At 54.3% G+C, this 16742-nt stretch overlaps 1 protein-coding gene across 2 annotated transcripts in view; it reads left to right on the plus strand.

Moving 5' to 3' along the window:
• Nucleotides 1–16241, plus strand: part of LOC105492253 (NKD inhibitor of WNT signaling pathway 1) — an 83607-nt gene extending 67366 nt beyond the window's left edge. For both annotated transcript variants that reach the window (XM_011759292.2, XM_071084520.1), the window contains 6 exons: nucleotides 4555–4661; nucleotides 8452–8547; nucleotides 12082–12229; nucleotides 12724–12808; nucleotides 14182–14309; nucleotides 15091–16241. In XM_011759292.2, the coding sequence (XP_011757594.1) occupies nucleotides 4555–4661; nucleotides 8452–8547; nucleotides 12082–12229; nucleotides 12724–12808; nucleotides 14182–14309; nucleotides 15091–15680 (1154 nt within the window). In that variant the 3' untranslated portion in view covers nucleotides 15681–16241. The remainder of the gene's footprint in view (nucleotides 1–4554; nucleotides 4662–8451; nucleotides 8548–12081; nucleotides 12230–12723; nucleotides 12809–14181; nucleotides 14310–15090) is intronic.
• Nucleotides 16242–16742: the final 501 nt, after the last annotated feature.

The raw sequence follows: 16742 nt of genomic DNA on the forward strand, positions 1-16742 counted from the left end.
CCTTCTTCTCATGCTGTTTGGGTGGCGCCAGTTGTCAGCAGCTTGGGCTGGGTGGGCCGTGCCATCCTGCTCCCTGGGTCACTGCCATTTGCCAGGGTAAACAGTCCCGAGTGACTGTGGCTGTCACAGCATGCGAGCCCCAAGGAGCCTCCCATTGGGCCCATGGGGAGGCGGGGGTGGTGTCTAGACCCACAATCAAAGTTGTCACCATTCAGGTATTTCCTCACTCTCTTCTTTCGCTCTCTCTTCCTCTCCACCCCTCCCTTTTTTTTAAACTGAGGGAGGGGAGAGGGAAGAGACTGTCTTTGATCTCAGCGGAGGAAAAAAGTCTGTTCTGTTCAGGCTTTTGGCTAACACAACAAACAGTGTTTAAAATTTAACTTTGCTTAATTAATTAGTAATTCTGTTTAATGCTGTCTGATCTCCCTCCAAAAGGTATTTTGAAGCTTGAGAAGGGAACATCAAAGGGAGCCGGGTGAAGATGGTCAAGTAATGCATTTAATCTGGCAGTTGCTGAGGGTGGAGAGCTGCCAGGCTGGGAGCTAATGGGGAGAGAACCGTCATTTGGTAAACACAGCAAGCCGACTCCTCGTGGCTATGGTGTGAGGAGGGACAGGGAGCAGCTTCCAAAGAGAAGGAGCTCTTCAAACCAGTACCACTCCCCCAGATTCATATGAGCTGACAATAGGCTTTAAGAAAGCAGAGTTGACATTTTCTTTCTTCCATGGCCACTGTGTGGTTGGGGAGGTTGTGTACTGCACAAGGGTTTCCAACCAAGCAGGCAAGTTACAGGTGAAATTGTCTGTGCCCTGCTCCTCAAGCACATATCCTGTGCTTGGAAGTGGAGGGTAGCACACATCTAAAGCAGCAATCGATCTACAGACTTTTTCCTGAAGGGCCAGATAGTATGTATTTCAGACTTTGTGGGCTCTGTTGCAACAGTTCAACTCTGCTGTCATAGAGTGAAAGAAGCCATGGACAATGCAAATAAGCATGGCCGTGTCCCAATAAAACTTTATTTACAGAAACAGGAGGTGGGCCAGGTTTGGCTCAGCAAATGCACTTTGCCACTTCCTGCTCTAAGTCACCCAAAAGTGCTTCTTAGGCAAGTGAAAGGCCTTTTTTCCCATCTGGTCCTCTGCTTTCCTTTTTTCTTCCAAATGAGCAGTGTCTCCTGCAGTTCCTCAGACTTTCAGTTGAAGAGTGATCAGCATGATCAGTACTCCCTGATATTAGGCCCCCAAAAGATAATTTCCCAAGGGGAAAAATGGCTGGGCTAAACCAGAATGAGAGGCAGAGAATGGACTCAGACTCTGGTGCCAAAGCTGATCTCAACAGAAATACATCATTGCAATCCTCCTTGGCATGACCTGGGCGGCCTGCAGCGAGCACCAGTCCCCCTCTCCTGCTTCCCATGAGCCTGCGCTCACTGATGGGTGGAGGGTGGTTTCTTCTGCACGGGGCTGACTGGGGGCCTTGGTGGCTTGACTTAGTTTAGTTTCAGAGGGCTCATATGTGGATGAGGCCCGGCCCTTGCCCCTGGCATTGGGGTCTGCATGGCCAGTTCTCTGCCACCTCTTCTGGCTACTGTGCAGGGGACAATAGGAGGGTGAATGACCTTTGGTGGAGATAGAGTGCTGACTATCCTTGTTCCTGACCCCCACAGTCCCAGGGCAGGATGGATCACAGGCCCCATGCTGGGAGGGGCCCCTGGCGGGTTCAGCTGACCTGTGGATGTCTGGGTGGCTTTCTGAGCTGGGATGGGATGAGGGAGCCACTGGTGAAGAGAGGACAATCTGGACCACCGTAGTCTTTGGGGAAGACATATGAGGGGTCGAGGGGGATGTTTTCCAGCCCCTTCAGGTGAGGAGAAAGGAAGAGGGGAGGTCCTGAGGGAAGACAGGCTGTCCGTGCATGGCGGGGGAAGAGTGCTCCAGAGGAGGAGAGAGCAGGGACAGAGGTTCCTTTTCTTTGGATTTTATCAAGTGGAACATGAAAGGCAACATTGAACCTGAAGGTGGTTTTCTGATAACTTCCCTTTGAACTTGAAGTTTGGTTTCGACAAGCCTGGCCAGCTTGCATCTCCAGCCAGGACCTCTGCAGAGAGAGGCAGCAGCTTTGAAGATGGATCTGGGCTTTGTTTTTCTTTCTTCTTTTTCTTTCTCTTCTTTCCCCCTGCCTGGGAGGGGTGAGTAGAGGATGCTGCAGGCCGTGATATTACTCTGGTTTCTCCAGTGGGGCAGTTTGGGGTCAAGCGGGATCGTTGAGATCTGGGCTGTCAGCTGGGACCACAGCCCGTCTACATCCTTGGCAAAGCCAGCATTTATCGAGCACCTACTGAGTGCCGGCCACTGTGCTCTGTAAGCCCTTTCCTCATTGCCCTTTCCCAATAGCCCTGTGAAGGTGAGGCTGTCATGTTCCCATTTTACAGACGAGGGGACTGAGGTCCAGAAAAGTCAAGGGCCTTGTCCAAAGCTGCCTGCACAAGCTGTGTGTATTTGATATAATGCTTTTGTGTCCATTTGCATTCCTGAAGCCTCCGTTTTGAGAAAACTTAGCTGCTAACTGTCCTGTTCCCAGGAGTCAGTGGGGTGGGGTCATCGGTCCCCTGACTGTTACTACTCATGGCCAGTCCTAGTGCGCTGGAGGTCTTAGCCCGTTGTGATCAGGGCTTGTTGCATCCACACAAGAATCCTCTGGGGAAGGGGTTGGTAGCTTCCTCATTTTACAACTGGGGAATTGAGACGTCTAAAGAAGGTATGTGACCCACCCAGGGTCACACAGTGCCAGAGAACAGAACCCAGGTAGAGATGACCACTGCCCTGGCTGGCCGGCCTCCATTAGACAGAGAGAGGCAGGCTGAGAGAAGCACCGAGTCTCCTGAATTGAGCCATGAAAGGCATGGAGGGGCAGCCTAGTGGACTGACTGTGAGCATGATTCAGGCTGCCTGGGTTCAAATCCCAGCTCTGTCGTTTACTAGCAAGGCACTTATCCTCTCCAAGCTTCAGTTTTCCCATGTGGAAAATGGAGCTAATCATAATAACTGCCTCACAGGGCTTCGTGAGGATGGAGTTAGTAAACAGCAAGTGCTTAGTCATTGCTGCCTCATCTTTACGTACAGTGGCGCCAAGGGGAAGTGCCTTCGTTAACTGCAGAGGAGAGAGCTCCCAGCCCGCAGGACCGAGCAGAGCAGGAGAGCAGGGGCCCAGGCCCACTGGGGGCATCCCCACTGTGCCTGGCCCAGGGACTGTGCTTAGGTCCTTGCTTGCATAGCTGGGGTGTGTGAGTGTGGTAGGAGTGTGGGATCAGAGAGACACAAAGCCCCCATCTAGTTGCCTGGCCCAGCGGCCTCATTTCTCCAGGCTGCTGACTTCCCAAGAAAGTCCTGCTTTGCCTTCCTCTCTGACTGGGGAGTCTCAGCTCCTCACATAACCCCCCGGCCACATCTGGGTCAGGGTAGAAGGACCAGGCTCCCTTCCCGGAGTAGCAGCCAGGCTGTTTCTTCACCTTTAAAACAGGACAACACATTTACTACCCCAGGGCAACAGAGGGAATCAGAGGAGAGGAGCTGTGAGTGTGGCCTGGAAAAGATGGCTCCGGCAAACCCCAGCCCCGCTATCAGACAGAGACAAAATGGCAGAAGGGACTAAAGGAGGCTTATGGGACATTCCAAGAATTGATGGCACTTTGTAGTCTGGGTCCTAAGTCAAGGAGGATGGTGCTACCCTGAGCTGGCTTCCTCAGGAAAATAGTGTCAGTAGGTCCTGGGATTTCACACTCACCCTTCCACAGCTCCTGGCAGGCCATATACAGGGCCGTGACCTTTGGCAGAGAAGGGGGAACCTGGGGTGAGCAGAGGCCAAATGCAAGGTTCAGGATGAGTGTGCTCCCTGAAGATGCCTTTTATGTGTGTGCGAGTGTGTGTGCATGTGTGAGTGTGCATATGTGTGCGAGCAGGTGTGATGCATGAGTGTACATATATGTGCGTGTGTGCATGTGCATACGTGTGTATGTGTGTGCATGTGTGCTTGTGCATACATATATGTGGACGAGTGCCAACCCAGTTGAACTCTGTTTCTGGCACTCCTTCTGGCCATCCACCAAGGTGCCGTAGGCTGTGCCCAGGTGGTAGCACCTTTGAGGAGGCCAAAATGTCAGCACGCAAGGCAGTGAGACTGCAGAAAATGGCCATGGTTCCTAAGCTCCCTCGCCAGGCCCCAGAAGCACCCCTCCACTCTCATCCATCTACCCTCTGGCCTGACGCTGCTCTGGGTGGCTGTGTGCCTCCACAGGGCAGAAGTCACAGGCTGGTAGGGGCCTGAGGGGGCCCCCGACAGTGCAAATGGGTGTACCATGCTTGGCGGGGGGTCTCCCCAGGCAGTACCAGGTGCCAGAGTAGTGTGATGTTGACCCCAGCAAATGGGCAGGGCAGGAGTGGGCCCAGCCCACTGGCAAAAATGTCCAGGCCAGGCCTGGAAGACGAAGGTGCAGTGAGTACAGTGCCCTGCGTCTGGACCCTGGTCCTCATGCTCCCTCGCCTCCCTCCCTGACAGTGGCCCTGCCTCCTGAGAAGACCGACGGGCTGGGCAGCGGAGATGAGAAGAAGATGGAGAGAGTGAGCGAACCCTGCCCAGGCTCCAAGAAGCAGCTGAAGTTTGAAGTAAGTTTCCTTTTGGTGCTGGGTCCTAGGGAGATGAGATGGGTTTTCTCAACTTTGTGCTTTGGGAGGAGGGAAGCTGAGGCCCTTCCAGACAGGAAGGCCCTTCCTCTGCATGAATAGCACCCTCTGTGGGAGGTTCTTCCTGCCACATCTGGGGCTGTCCTGGCTCAGGGCAGACCCCAGGGACTCACCACTGCCCACCCGCTCAGCCTGGTCCCAGCCCCTCCATGCGAGGTGTGCCCAGCAGCCTGGGAGAAGGCATGAGAGTAGACGAGGGAGGCAGGACTCTGGCCCTGCTGCTGCTGTCACCTCTCTGGACCTCAGTTTGCTTGATGAAACCTTCCCTTCCAACTCTTGAGGCTGTTCTGGGGGTGCCTGCGGGGGCTCTCAGGTGGAATGGACGAGCAGGAGGCACAGGCAGGTCCCTGACGCTCTCTGGGCCTCAGTTTCCCCATGTGGGCAACACCAGGGATGTGCCTCTCTGTGGCTCTGTGCGGTGCCTGGAGGAGGGAGCAGAGGCTGTGGGCGGAGGTTGGTGAGGCTCTGAGCGTAGGGGTAGGAGTTGGGAGAGGGGTGCACAGGAGAGCCTTTGGGAAGAGAAGGGCCTTTGGGGTGAGAAGGGGACACTTGAGTGCCCCAGACCCAGTGGCTGCACGGTCTGTTCCCCACTGCCTGATAGTGTAGCATGCCCCTCTGCACCCAGCACAGTGCCCAGTGCTGAGAGCCAGGCCCAGGCCTGCTGCATGGAGCTTCCCCACTGCTCTGCCCTCCTTGCTCCCTCCTTCCTTCCCTCTGTTTGCCTTCCTGAGACCACCAGGGCATAGCTCTAGAGTCAGCAGGCCTGGGTTCAAATCCTGGCCATACACTTAGTGGCTGTGTGACTTTGGGGCAAGTTCCCTAAAGTCTCAGTGGCCTCACATGCCTCGCCTGTAAGGTGGGGACAGTGGTGATGTCTGTTGCATTGGGCTGTTGTCAGCATCATGAGTTCATGCGCCTAAAGGTCTAAAGTGCTTAAGAGGGTGTCCCTCTTTCTAACCAGTGCTGATTGGCACTATCTAATTGCCAGGGGACCCAGCTTTGACTGGGTGTGGTTCCTGCTGTCAAGGAGTGCACAATGTGACCAGGGGACAGTTGAGTGCCCCAGACCCAGTGGCTGCACAGTCAGTGATGAGATGAGATCTGGGAGCCCGGGGTGGGGGTCAGGCCGAGGGGTGTGGGGTAACAGACACTTGGCATTTCCAGGCTCTGTGCGGTGCCCGGCGGAGGGAACAGCAGCTGGCGGTGGAGACTGGGGAGGTGGGTGAGGCTCTGAGCATAGGGGTAGGAGTTGGAAGAGGGGTGCACAGGGGAGCCTTTGGGGTGAGAAGGGTCTTTCAGGCAGAGGGAGCTGCAGGAGCAAGGGCCTGGAGGTTGAAGTGCCAGCGTGCTGTGTGGGGAGAATGAGCCGTGTCATGTGGCCTGTGCTGGATGGTGGGACATGGGGGAGACGCCCTGTGTGCAGGGTCCCTGGTGACCGATCTTATCCCCTTTCCAGTGTCGTCTCCCTGCCATGCCCCACCATCCTGCACAGGCCACACCACACAGCTTGCTCTCCCCACACAGCACACCAGCACTCCAGCCTCCAAGAGGCTTGAAGGCTCGCCTGAGGAGGACAGGTAGTGTCTAGAAGGAATTAGGGCTGCCAGCTTCTTCCTGGAGCCCAGCCCCACCCTAAGCCCACCTGGGTCCTTGTAGGGTCTTTTGGGGAGCTTGGCAAAGCCCAGGGCTAAACTCAGTGGCAGAAGGAAGACCGGGCCCAGGCATCCTGCCTCCCTGGAAGCCCCAGTGTGCTTGCTTCTGGAGGGGCAGGCTTGGGACTGAGCTGTGGCCCACAGGCAGGACTCACCTGAGAAGCCCAGATGGGGTGTGGGAGAGGCCTAGGAGACACACATGTGACAGGTGGGGCAAGTGGCCAGAGTTACTGAACTCATGTTTCTGAAGCTCAGACCCAAGCTGTCTTGGAAACAGGTAAATGGTATTATGTGTGTGTGTGTGTGTGTGTGTGTGTGTACATAGGTATGTGTGTGTAGGGTGTGCACGTATGGGGTGTACCTGTGTAGGTGTGCGTGTGTATAGGTACATGTTTAGGGGTAAGCGTGTGTGTGTGTGTGTGTGTGTGTGTGTGTGTAGGGGTGTGTATGTAGGCACGTGTGTCATGCCACATGAAACAGTGCCTTGGGCAGCAATGAGGGCCCTTGGCAGGTGTCAAACGGGCGTGGCTGAAGCAAGGTTGGCTTTGAACTCAGCGTGGGCACCTGAGAATTGCTGGAGGGAAATGGCTTAGAGCTGCAGTAGCCAGGGCCAGGACGCTGTGCAGGGGCTCACTCCCCTAGTGTTCGCAGACAGCTGCCTTCCCCTCGCTGGGGAGCTGAGCCTTCCTCCTGCCAGGCCAGCCGGATGCCACCTTCTTGATGGTGGAAGGAGAGGTGGAGTTTGGCATGCCATGGAACAAAATGGTCTTGTTTCCATAGAATCTTATGGATCTGAAAGGCTGTTTGTGGAGCCCTTTCCTGCTGAACAGCATGCTTCCTAGAACTGTTCGTCTGACACTCAGCCAGCCTCTGCACACAGCCCTCCGGTGACCAGCTCACTGCTTCGCGGCTCATATTCCCTAGGGTCAGACACTTCAGGTTGCTGAAAATGATAATAATGAAATGATTGTTTCATTGATTATTGATTGAAATAACTATTTCAATGAAACAATATGTTAATCATTACAGCAAAAGTAATAGCTACTACTATTGATTGAGCTTTTCCATGTGCCAGACAGTGCTCCAAGCACAGGTGTAAACGACACCAGCATTTACCCTCCACTTCCTGTTTCCAGTTCCCCTAAGCAGACCTGGCCACATGGCACTGGGAGCAGGCAGTGTGTAGGGGAGGCAATCCTGGAGCACAGGTGCAAGGAAGGAGGGAAGCCAGCGAAGTCTGGGTTCATCTGTGGGCTCTGCCTGCTGGAGAGCCTCCTAGGAGCCATGTAGCATGCGCTCAGATTTGTCCCAGGGAGGGGTGAGGAGGCCCGGCATTTCCACTGCCTCCTGTCCCTCCCTTGCTCCATCGCCTCTGCGCATTCCTTCCCGGGCTCTTCAGGGCTGCCCTGAGATAGAAGAGCGTACATGAGGCGGGAGGTTGGGAACTGTCCCCACCACAGGTGCAGGGAAACAACTGGGCTGAGGGCATGTGGGTGGGGCATTTAATCTTCCCAGCAACTTCGTGGGAGAGAGGCTACCATTTTCCATAATGTATACAAAGAGAAACTGAGGCACAGCAGAGGGCAGTGACATGCCCAGGGTCACACAGCTGTGGAGGGCCCTGCAGGGGTTGGGGCCTGGGGCTGACTGACACCCGAGCTCCTCATGCTCATGCTGTGCTACCCCGGCATGCTGCTGGGGCTCCCAAGTTGATGCTCCCTTGCCTTCTAGTTGCTTATTGCCCTTGGTCCAAATTCAGCTTTTCTGAGACCACAGCGCCTCTTCTCAGACCCCCTGTGTTTCCTTTGTCTTTCAAGACCCACAGACCACCAGGCACCCCTGCAGGCATCCCTCCCTAGGCCAAACCTCCCCTGCCTGGGCTCTGGCTACCCTCCTGGGCCAGTTCTGTCTTGGCCAAGGTGCTCCCTGTCCACTCAAGGTCTGGGGAGGGCAGAGGACAGGTGGCCGCCCCTTGGCCTGGCCTCTAGGCCCAGGCTTCCACCACCCAGTCAGTGTTGCCACAGACAGGGGACCAGCCCCACCCATCTCTCTGCATCCAGGAGCTCCAGTGCGATGTGTCTGTGGAGGAGGACAGCCGGCAGGAGTGGACCTTCACCCTGTACGACTTTGACAACAACGGCAAGGTCACCCGAGAGGTGAGTGCACCTGCCTGGCCTCTTGCTGTGCATCATGCCCGCAGGTACAGGGCCTGGGCACAGTACCCTGCCACTGCCACTTCTCACCCCTGCATCGGTCCTGCCCCTCAGGGAAAGCTGTAATAGCTGGGGAGTTGCTGGGAGCTCCTGCGAGATCTGGAGGAGCATCCCAGAGCTGCTGGCAAGTGGGAAGAGGACAGGGAGGGAGGGCAGCTCCCCTGCTCTCAGCCCAGGCACTGCCTCTCAGTGTCCTCTCTTCCCACTTGCCAGCAGCTCTGGGATGCTCCTCCAGATCTCGCAGGAGCTCTGTGGATAGTGCAGGAGAAGTTCACCTTTATGCTGCCAGATGTGAGTTCTGGGTTAACAAGGTCACCTCCTTCTCAGGCTGTGGTTTAGGAGCTGTTCCAACAGGTTGGAGGAGGAAGTTGTGACTTTTAAGCACCCAGGACTCTTTGACATGTAAGTGACAGAATACATGCTCCAACTGCTGTATTAAAAAAAAAAAAAAAAAAAAAAAAGGAATACAATACATTGGGTCATGTAACTGAAATTTGGTCCAGGGTCTGACTTCATGGATGGCTTGACCCAGAGGCTCGGTGGCTTCAGGACAAGGTTTTCATCACTGCTCTGTTTCCTCAGTCTATTTCCTCTGTTCCTCAGCTTTATTTCCCTTCTTGTGAGGCAGACTCTCCCCTTGGCAGTAGCAAGATGATTGATGACAGCTTCAACCTGCATTGTCCTTCACTGCCTTGGTAATGAGAGGAAGGGAGAGAGTTTCCAAGGAAGGTGGCCCAGCCTGGCCCTGGAGAAAGTGTTCACTGGGTCATGTCTTCCTCCCACCGAGGAGCCAGGGAGTGGTTTTGAGTGGAGGGAGGTGTTTGAGTCTGGTGTTTCCCTGGTCTATTTTTAGCCCTGACGCCACTCCTCAAATTTGGCTGTAAATACGATTCCCTTCCACGCCTTCTGAGTGCCAGGGCGGATGGGATCCCACCTCACCGCATCTGCAGCCCAGAGCTGGGGTGTGGGCCAGCTTTCCAGTCAGAAAGAAGACCTGCTCCTCCTTCAGGCGTTCGTTCATGCAGGAAATAGCACACCGATTCCTGCGTGTCTGGCCCTGTGTAGTCAGTGAGGTTGATTTTCAAGCTAGAATTGCCAGAGCACATAGGCTCTGAGACCCTCGGTCTGCTGGGACCACCTCCACCCTGATTAGACACCAGGGCCCCAGGTCCTCTAAGGTATCAGAAGTCTGGGGGATGAAGTGAGTGTCCCTCAGCCACCTCATCTGTATAATGAAGCCTCCTTCATGGGCTGCCCAAGATAGAGAGAGTGAGCAAACAGGTCCTTATGAAGAAGCCAGAGGGAAGGACAGGAGGAACAAGGAGAGCCCTCTGTGGGCCTCGTCGGAAGAGGTGGGGTCACTGAGCAAGCCAGCTAGGGAGTGCCTGGAGCCTGGGTCTCAAACTTGTGGCCCCCACAATTTCAGTCTGGCCCCCAGATGTTCTGGTCTGGTCCCCCAAAGGGTTTTGGTAAAAATCAGTTGTCAATATCAGTGATTCTGAAGATTTAACAGAAGATCCTGGATTTCTGGCTTTTCTGTGTGACCCCCTCCCACCTGCATTGTCAGAGGACAAGTCAACTGAGCTGATCCGCCATGCTTCCCAGGATAGGGTCAGATAGGGTCAGCGCCTCTGTTGGCCCCCACTACTCTGGGCCGCCCACCTACATGCCTGCCTGTTTGGGGTTGCGCTGGGGTTGCCTCAGCTGCTTCAGCCTGCAGGACTTAACAGGCAGGAGGTGAAGGATTGCTGGGCAGGTAACTGGCCACGGATGCGTCTGCTTCATAGAGAAAAAATGTCTTCTCCAGAGGTTTCCAATGCCAATTAAAGCAGGACGTTGCCCCCCACCCCAACACCAGACAAGTGACCGCAGCAGATACCCAGACAGAAAAGGCCTAGTGAGGGGAATCTGTGCCCTCCAGCCCCAATCAGAAGGGTTTTGAGACACCCAGGGAACATTGTGTGGACACCCCATTCTGGTTGAGGGATACCTGAGGCTCAGAGAGATGAGATTTGGTCAAGTTCTCACAGATTAGTTTATCTTTTAGGGACGGTCTCAGCCAGCTCAAGCTGCCAAAACAAAATACCACAGACTGGGTGGCTTAGCAGAAATTTATTCCTCACAGTTCTGGAGGCTGTAAGTCCAAGACCAAGGTGCCACCTACTTCAGTTCCTGGTGAGGACTCACTTCCTGGCTTGCAGACGGCCATCTTCTCACTGTGTCCTCACTTGGTGGAGAGACCTCTTCTGGTGTCTCTTCCTTTTTTCCTAAAAAGAGATGGGATCTTGCACTGTCGCTCAGGCTGGAGTGCAATGGTGTGCTCACGGCTCACTATAGCCTCAAACTCCTAGGCTCAAGTGGTCCTCCCACCTCAGCCTCCCAAGTAGCTGGGACTACAGGTGTGCACCACCACACATGGATATTTTTTTTTTTTTTAATTTTTGGTAGAGAATGTTATGTTGCCCAGGCTGGTCTTGAACTTCTGGGCTGAAGTGATCCTCCCACTTTGGCCTCCCAAAGTGCTGGGATTCCAGGTGTGAGCCATATCCCAGCTCTCCTCTTCTTCTAAGGGCCCTGATCTCCTATCATGGTCCTGCCTTCATGACCTCGTTTAACCTTAGTTATCTCCTTACTCCAAATACAATCACATTGGGGGTTAGGGCTTCAACCTGTGGATTTGCAAGTGAGTGGGGAGCCACAATTCAGTCCATAGCAGGGACACGTCTCCCTTTCCAGTTTTCATTTCAAACCTGAAGCGGATGCTCTTGATGCTCCCACCCCATTTTCCCTGGGCCCACCTTGAAGTTCACCTGCTACCATGGTGGACAGTGCCCACTGTAAGAACTTTCTCAGGTACAGGGAGCTGGCTTGGCCCTTGCAGGGAAACCCAAAAGCACAAGGGAGGGTGGGGCACAGTGGCTCATGGCTCATACCTGTAATCCCAGCACTTAGGGAGACTGAGGTCGGAGGATCGCTTGAGACTGGGAGTTGTAGGCTGCAGTGAGCCATGATCACACCCCTGCACTCCAGCCTGGGTGACAGAGTGAGACCCCATCTCAAACAAACAAACAAAAATCCAAAGTACAGGGAATGTAACATCCTTGGGGAGCTCTCAGGCAGTGAGGAATGAGAGTCCATTTCTAAACCCTCCCTCTATCTCGATGAGGCTGTTCCAAGGTGGCCTCCACACTCTCCCTCCAGGGCCCCAGTATGACTGAGCCCCAGTTGCCCCTGGCTGTAACCTGTTCTTTTCCTTTTCTCTTATGGGATCTTCCTCTTCTCTCTCCCTGCTCCCTCACTTCTGCTTCCTAGGATCTCTTCCCAAATGAACCTCAGACATCCAGGTTTCTGCCTTAGGCTCTGCTTTGGGGCAGCCAGAGGGGTTCAGGCCTGCAGCATCCACCGGGCCCTCTGGTTTCTATTTTCAAGGCCCTGTGACTGAAACCCCACATGGGTCTCTGCTTCCCTCCCATTCAGGACATCACCAGCTTGCTGCACACCATCTATGAGGTGGTGGACTCCTCTGTCAACCACTCCCCGACATCCAGCAAGATGCTGCGGGTAAAGCTCACTGTGGCCCCTGAGGGCAGCCAGAGCAAGAGGAGCATCCTTGTCAATCAGGCCGGTGAGGGCTGCAGGGCTGAGCCTGGGAAACAGCGTCCTCCTATCTCTTGGGAAGGACCCGAGCCTTCCTGGGAGGGCTGGAAGGGAACCTGTGGGCTTTCTGGGGCAGCTGCTTTGTGGACAGGTGGGGTTCAAATGGGTCCTTGAAGGGGTAGGAGGAAGGGTGGGAAGGGGAGGGAAGGGATTCTGGGTGAGAGGCCTCACATAGGCAGAGCCATGCTGCTGGTATAAAGGCTGGTGTTGTGGGCAGCACGGCGTCTGCAAGCCTTGAGGCCAGCTAGAAGGAGGTGAGGCTGGACGGGGAGTCTGGGGGAGGAGGTGAGGCTAGATGGGGACGTGTCCAGGGCAGGTAGCCTTGAGACCCCTTTACTTAGCCCCAGCTCGGGGAACCCTCCCACAGTGACCTTGCAAAGCAGCTGCACGCCAGGCAGCCCTGAGGAGGGTGGGAGCAGGTGGCTTACCTGGTGTCTCCTGTGCTTCTCGGGCCGGACTCAGACCTGCAGAGCACAAGGCCCCGAGCAGAGACCAAGCCCACTGAGGAGCTGCGGAGCTGGGAGAAGAAGCAGCGAGCCCCGCTCAGGTATGTGGGCATGGTGCACATAAGCATATGTTGAACACCAGCTGTGTACCTGCATCTGAAGGATTCAGAGCAAGAAGTTTTGCTCTGGTCTGTGTTCTCTTCAGGGAGCCAACGCTTTTGATGCACAGACTCATAAATCAAATGAAAATCTTAACAAATAACTACATGTAGTCCACATCCTTTTATGGAACACATCTTGGGCAGACAGAACTGGAGTCCAGCATTTTTGGGGCTTTGGAAAGGTGCTCTCAGCAGTGCATCAGGCTCTGACGCATTGCTGTTTCTACTGGGAGATGATTGGATGTTCACACTAAGTGAGATAGAGACCGTAAACACCTTCCCATCCCTTTAGGGTGGGCCTGGCTGCCATGTAGGTTATGAAAAATCTTGGTTTTCAGACTTTTTGGATTTCAGAATGGTGGATAAGGAATTATGAGGCTGTAGTTAATTTTCACCTGTTATTTCTTCACCTGCAAGGGAAGAAGGGAGGAAAGGAAAGAGAGATTGTTTAAAGAAAGGGATTGAGTAAACAACAGTAACACGGCAGGCATGAGGCTGTGTTAACCTCTAGTGTAAATGGTAAGGGAATGACCGGAGCTGGATTAGTACTCGCTTAGGGGAAAGAAAAAACAGTTCAAGCAGGGTCACAGCTAGGTGTGGGGACAGGGCTGAGAATCAGAGGGACCCAGGCTGGCTAGAGATCCTGGAGGAAGGTGGTACTGTGTTGTGTGGGAAGGAAGCCAGGATGGGAGCAGATCAAAGAGGTCTTTGGAGGAGAGGACCAGGGAGCCCCGAGCCCTGCAGGGGAAAAAGAAAGCCTCTGGCAACATTTCTCCCCACCCCTCCATACACACTGTGTTAGTCACAAGTGTGTGTGCATACACACACTCATACACTGGTGAGGCCCATCCTGGGCCGTAGGGCTGGTCATGGGGTCTGCCAGGCACAACTCCAACAGTTTAATGGGCTTCTGCTGCCCGTACCCCCTGGGGAACCAGACCAGGGGTTAGGCTACCTACCTGCAGTCGGCACATTTATACGGCTTGAAGCCTGGTACTGGGGCATTCTTAGAAGTTGGCCAATAATCTCTCACTTTTGCTTTGAACCTGTTCAGAGCAAACTCCCGTCCACTCCTCCCAGAAGCTGTGGGGAGGTCTGGCCGTGGGCTGTGGTCTGTGGTCTGTCTCTCCATCCGCAGGGAAGCAAATGGAGGCCAGCTTGTAGAGAGGGCTGTTCCTCCCCACGCTCTCCAAAGGCCAAGAAGAAAATGAATGAACGGTCCAGAGTTCGTTCTGGGGGCTTCCCAGTAGCCTATGCACTTGCCCCCACCTGGTGGTCGGTGTCACCCCACTCACTTTCCTCCCCTGCCGTAGGTTCCAGGGTGACAGCCGCCTGGAGCAGTCTGGCTGCTACCACCATTGCGTAGATGAGAACATCGAGAGGAGAAACCACTACTTAGATCTCGCCGGGATAGAAAACTACACGTCCCAGTTTGGGCCTGGTAAGGGACTCGAGCACCATGCGATGGGCGATGAGGGCAGGGCGTGGCTGGATGGGCCATGCGGGCCATGCGGGTGGTGTTCACTGCTACCCCAGGCTTCAGGAAGACAGCTATTATGGGACAGATCAAAGACTCTTGGAGAAAGTGACATTAAAAACGGTTTCAAAATTAAAGTAATACATGCACGAAATTGAACAAAATCAAATAGTATCTAAGGACTTAGCACCCAATGACAAACAACAGTTCCGTGCCCCAACCCAGCCCATTCAAGCCCTGTTCCCTGGGCAACCACTTTGACCCCTCCTGGCTGTTTCTTCCAGCGAGAACCTCGGTTTCCCTAGGTACAGTGCTGCTGTGTCTTTATCAGCCTTGACCTATGTTGACCTCTTGCTCAATTTCACTCCCACAACTCCCTTCTCCCCTTTCTCTTCATATGTTTAATTCCTCTAGGAGTTACTTCTGTATGTTTTTAGCAATATACTTAGAGTTCTTTCTTGCCCCAGTGACCTTAGATGGTTTTTGGGGTCTCTGCTGCCATCTCTCTTTCTCGGCTCCCTCTCGGAGAGTATTTTTTAAGACCTACCGAAGAACCAGTTCTTCCCACTTAGCAGATGGGAAAGTTCCATTTCAGAGAATTTTCCTGCAAGGCAGTGAGGGGCAGTCGGGCATTGGGAGGTAGCTCTGGTCTTGGAGAACTGGGGGTGGGGGTGATGTCTGGGGTACAGCACAAGCCCCAGCACACAGTAGGTGCTCATTAAATGTCTGTTGAATTGGTTCCTAGGCTCCCCTTCCGTGGCCCAGAAGTCAGAACTGCCCCCCCGCACCTCCAATCCCACTCGGTCTCGCTCCCATGAGCCGGAAGCCATCCACGTCCCACACCGAAAGCCCCAAGGCGTGGACCCGGGCTCCTTCCACTTCCTTGACACCCCAATCGCCAAGGTCTCAGAGCTCCAGCAACGGCTCCGGGGCACCCAGGACGGGAGCAAGCACTTTGTGAGGTCCCCCAAGGCCCAGGGCAAGAGCGTGGGTGTGGGCCACGTGGCCAGAGGGGCAAGAAACAAGCCCCCTCTGGGACCCGCCTTCCCTGCGGTGTCCCCCTCCGCCCACCTGGCCGCCAGCCCGGCCCTCCTCCCCTCCCTAGCCCCCCTCGGGCACAAGAAGCACAAGCACCGAGCCAAGGAGAGCCAGCAGGGCTGCCGGGGCCTACAGGCACCGCTGGCCTCGGGCGGCCCCATCCTGGGGCGGGAGCACCTGCGGGAGCTGCCCGCCGTGGTGGTATATGAGAGCCAGGCCGGGCAGCCGGTCCAGAGACATGAGCACCACCACCACCACGAACATCACCACCATTACCACCACTTCTACCAGACATAGAGCCCCTCCCCAGGGCCCCACCCTGCCGTATGAAGGACCCCACCCCCGACACCCCAAGGCATTATTATTCTATTAATTATTGTTATTATGACGATTATTGTTATTAATAATTATTGTTACTCCACTAATATTTAGCTAGCCTTCATGTAGAAGATCTATGGAAACACAGAACTAAACTTTTATTTATATGTTGTGGGGACTGCATAACTAGCCCAGGAAATGACTCTGGTTTGGAGTGGCCTGTAATGGGCAGAGGCTCCCTGGAGGCTCAGGAGCTGCAGCATCTGTGCGGATCAGCCCACACCCTTCCCAGAGCCGGGGAGCCCTCAGCCCCAACTCTGCCCCACCCCAGCCTCTTCCAGGAGAGCACCCTTACCTGGCCCAGCTTCCAGAGACCCTCGAAATCTCCGAGAAGATAAACAGCTGCTACCTCTTAGTATTATTCTGATTTTATTTTGCCCTTAACTGATTGTAATGTGCTACAAGGGATTTCAGTGGACTGCAGAGTGCGAACGTCTTGCTGTTGTGTTTTTATGTCCCAACCTAGAAACCTTAGCTGTCTTTTCTGGAGTTGTCTTTCATGCTTTTCCAGTGGGATCAAGCCCTTTTCCCCAAAGCAGTCCCATCTCTTCTGCCATGCACAACATGAAAATCCACTTCTCTTCCTTCTCCTCCTCCTCTCTCCTTTACAGCGATACATACACATATTTAAGGACTATCCCTGAGACCATCCTTCTCATTTTGGAAACTGCTAGGGAGGGAACCAACCACTTAAACAAGTGTCGTTTTCCAAGATCCGGGCAATTGTGTGCTGTTGGTTGTGGGGGAGGATGTGGCAGATATATACGTACCTACACAATTCTCTAACAGCGCTTTCTGTATCTATAGATAGACGCCATCTGTCCATTTCTATGTATCTTTCTATAAATATACACTCTCAGGTATCTTTTCTGGTGTGCAGAAATCAGTGGTTTGCTTCTCTGGATGCTTCTGGAACCCAGATGTGACCCTGCTTGTCTCCTTTTGGGGCTGGATGGCTCAGATGCTTTCATCAGAGGTCCC

This window comes from Macaca nemestrina, chromosome 18, assembly GCF_043159975.1.
Source record: "Macaca nemestrina isolate mMacNem1 chromosome 18, mMacNem.hap1, whole genome shotgun sequence".
In the NCBI taxonomy this organism is placed as follows: Eukaryota; Metazoa; Chordata; class Mammalia; order Primates; family Cercopithecidae; genus Macaca; species Macaca nemestrina.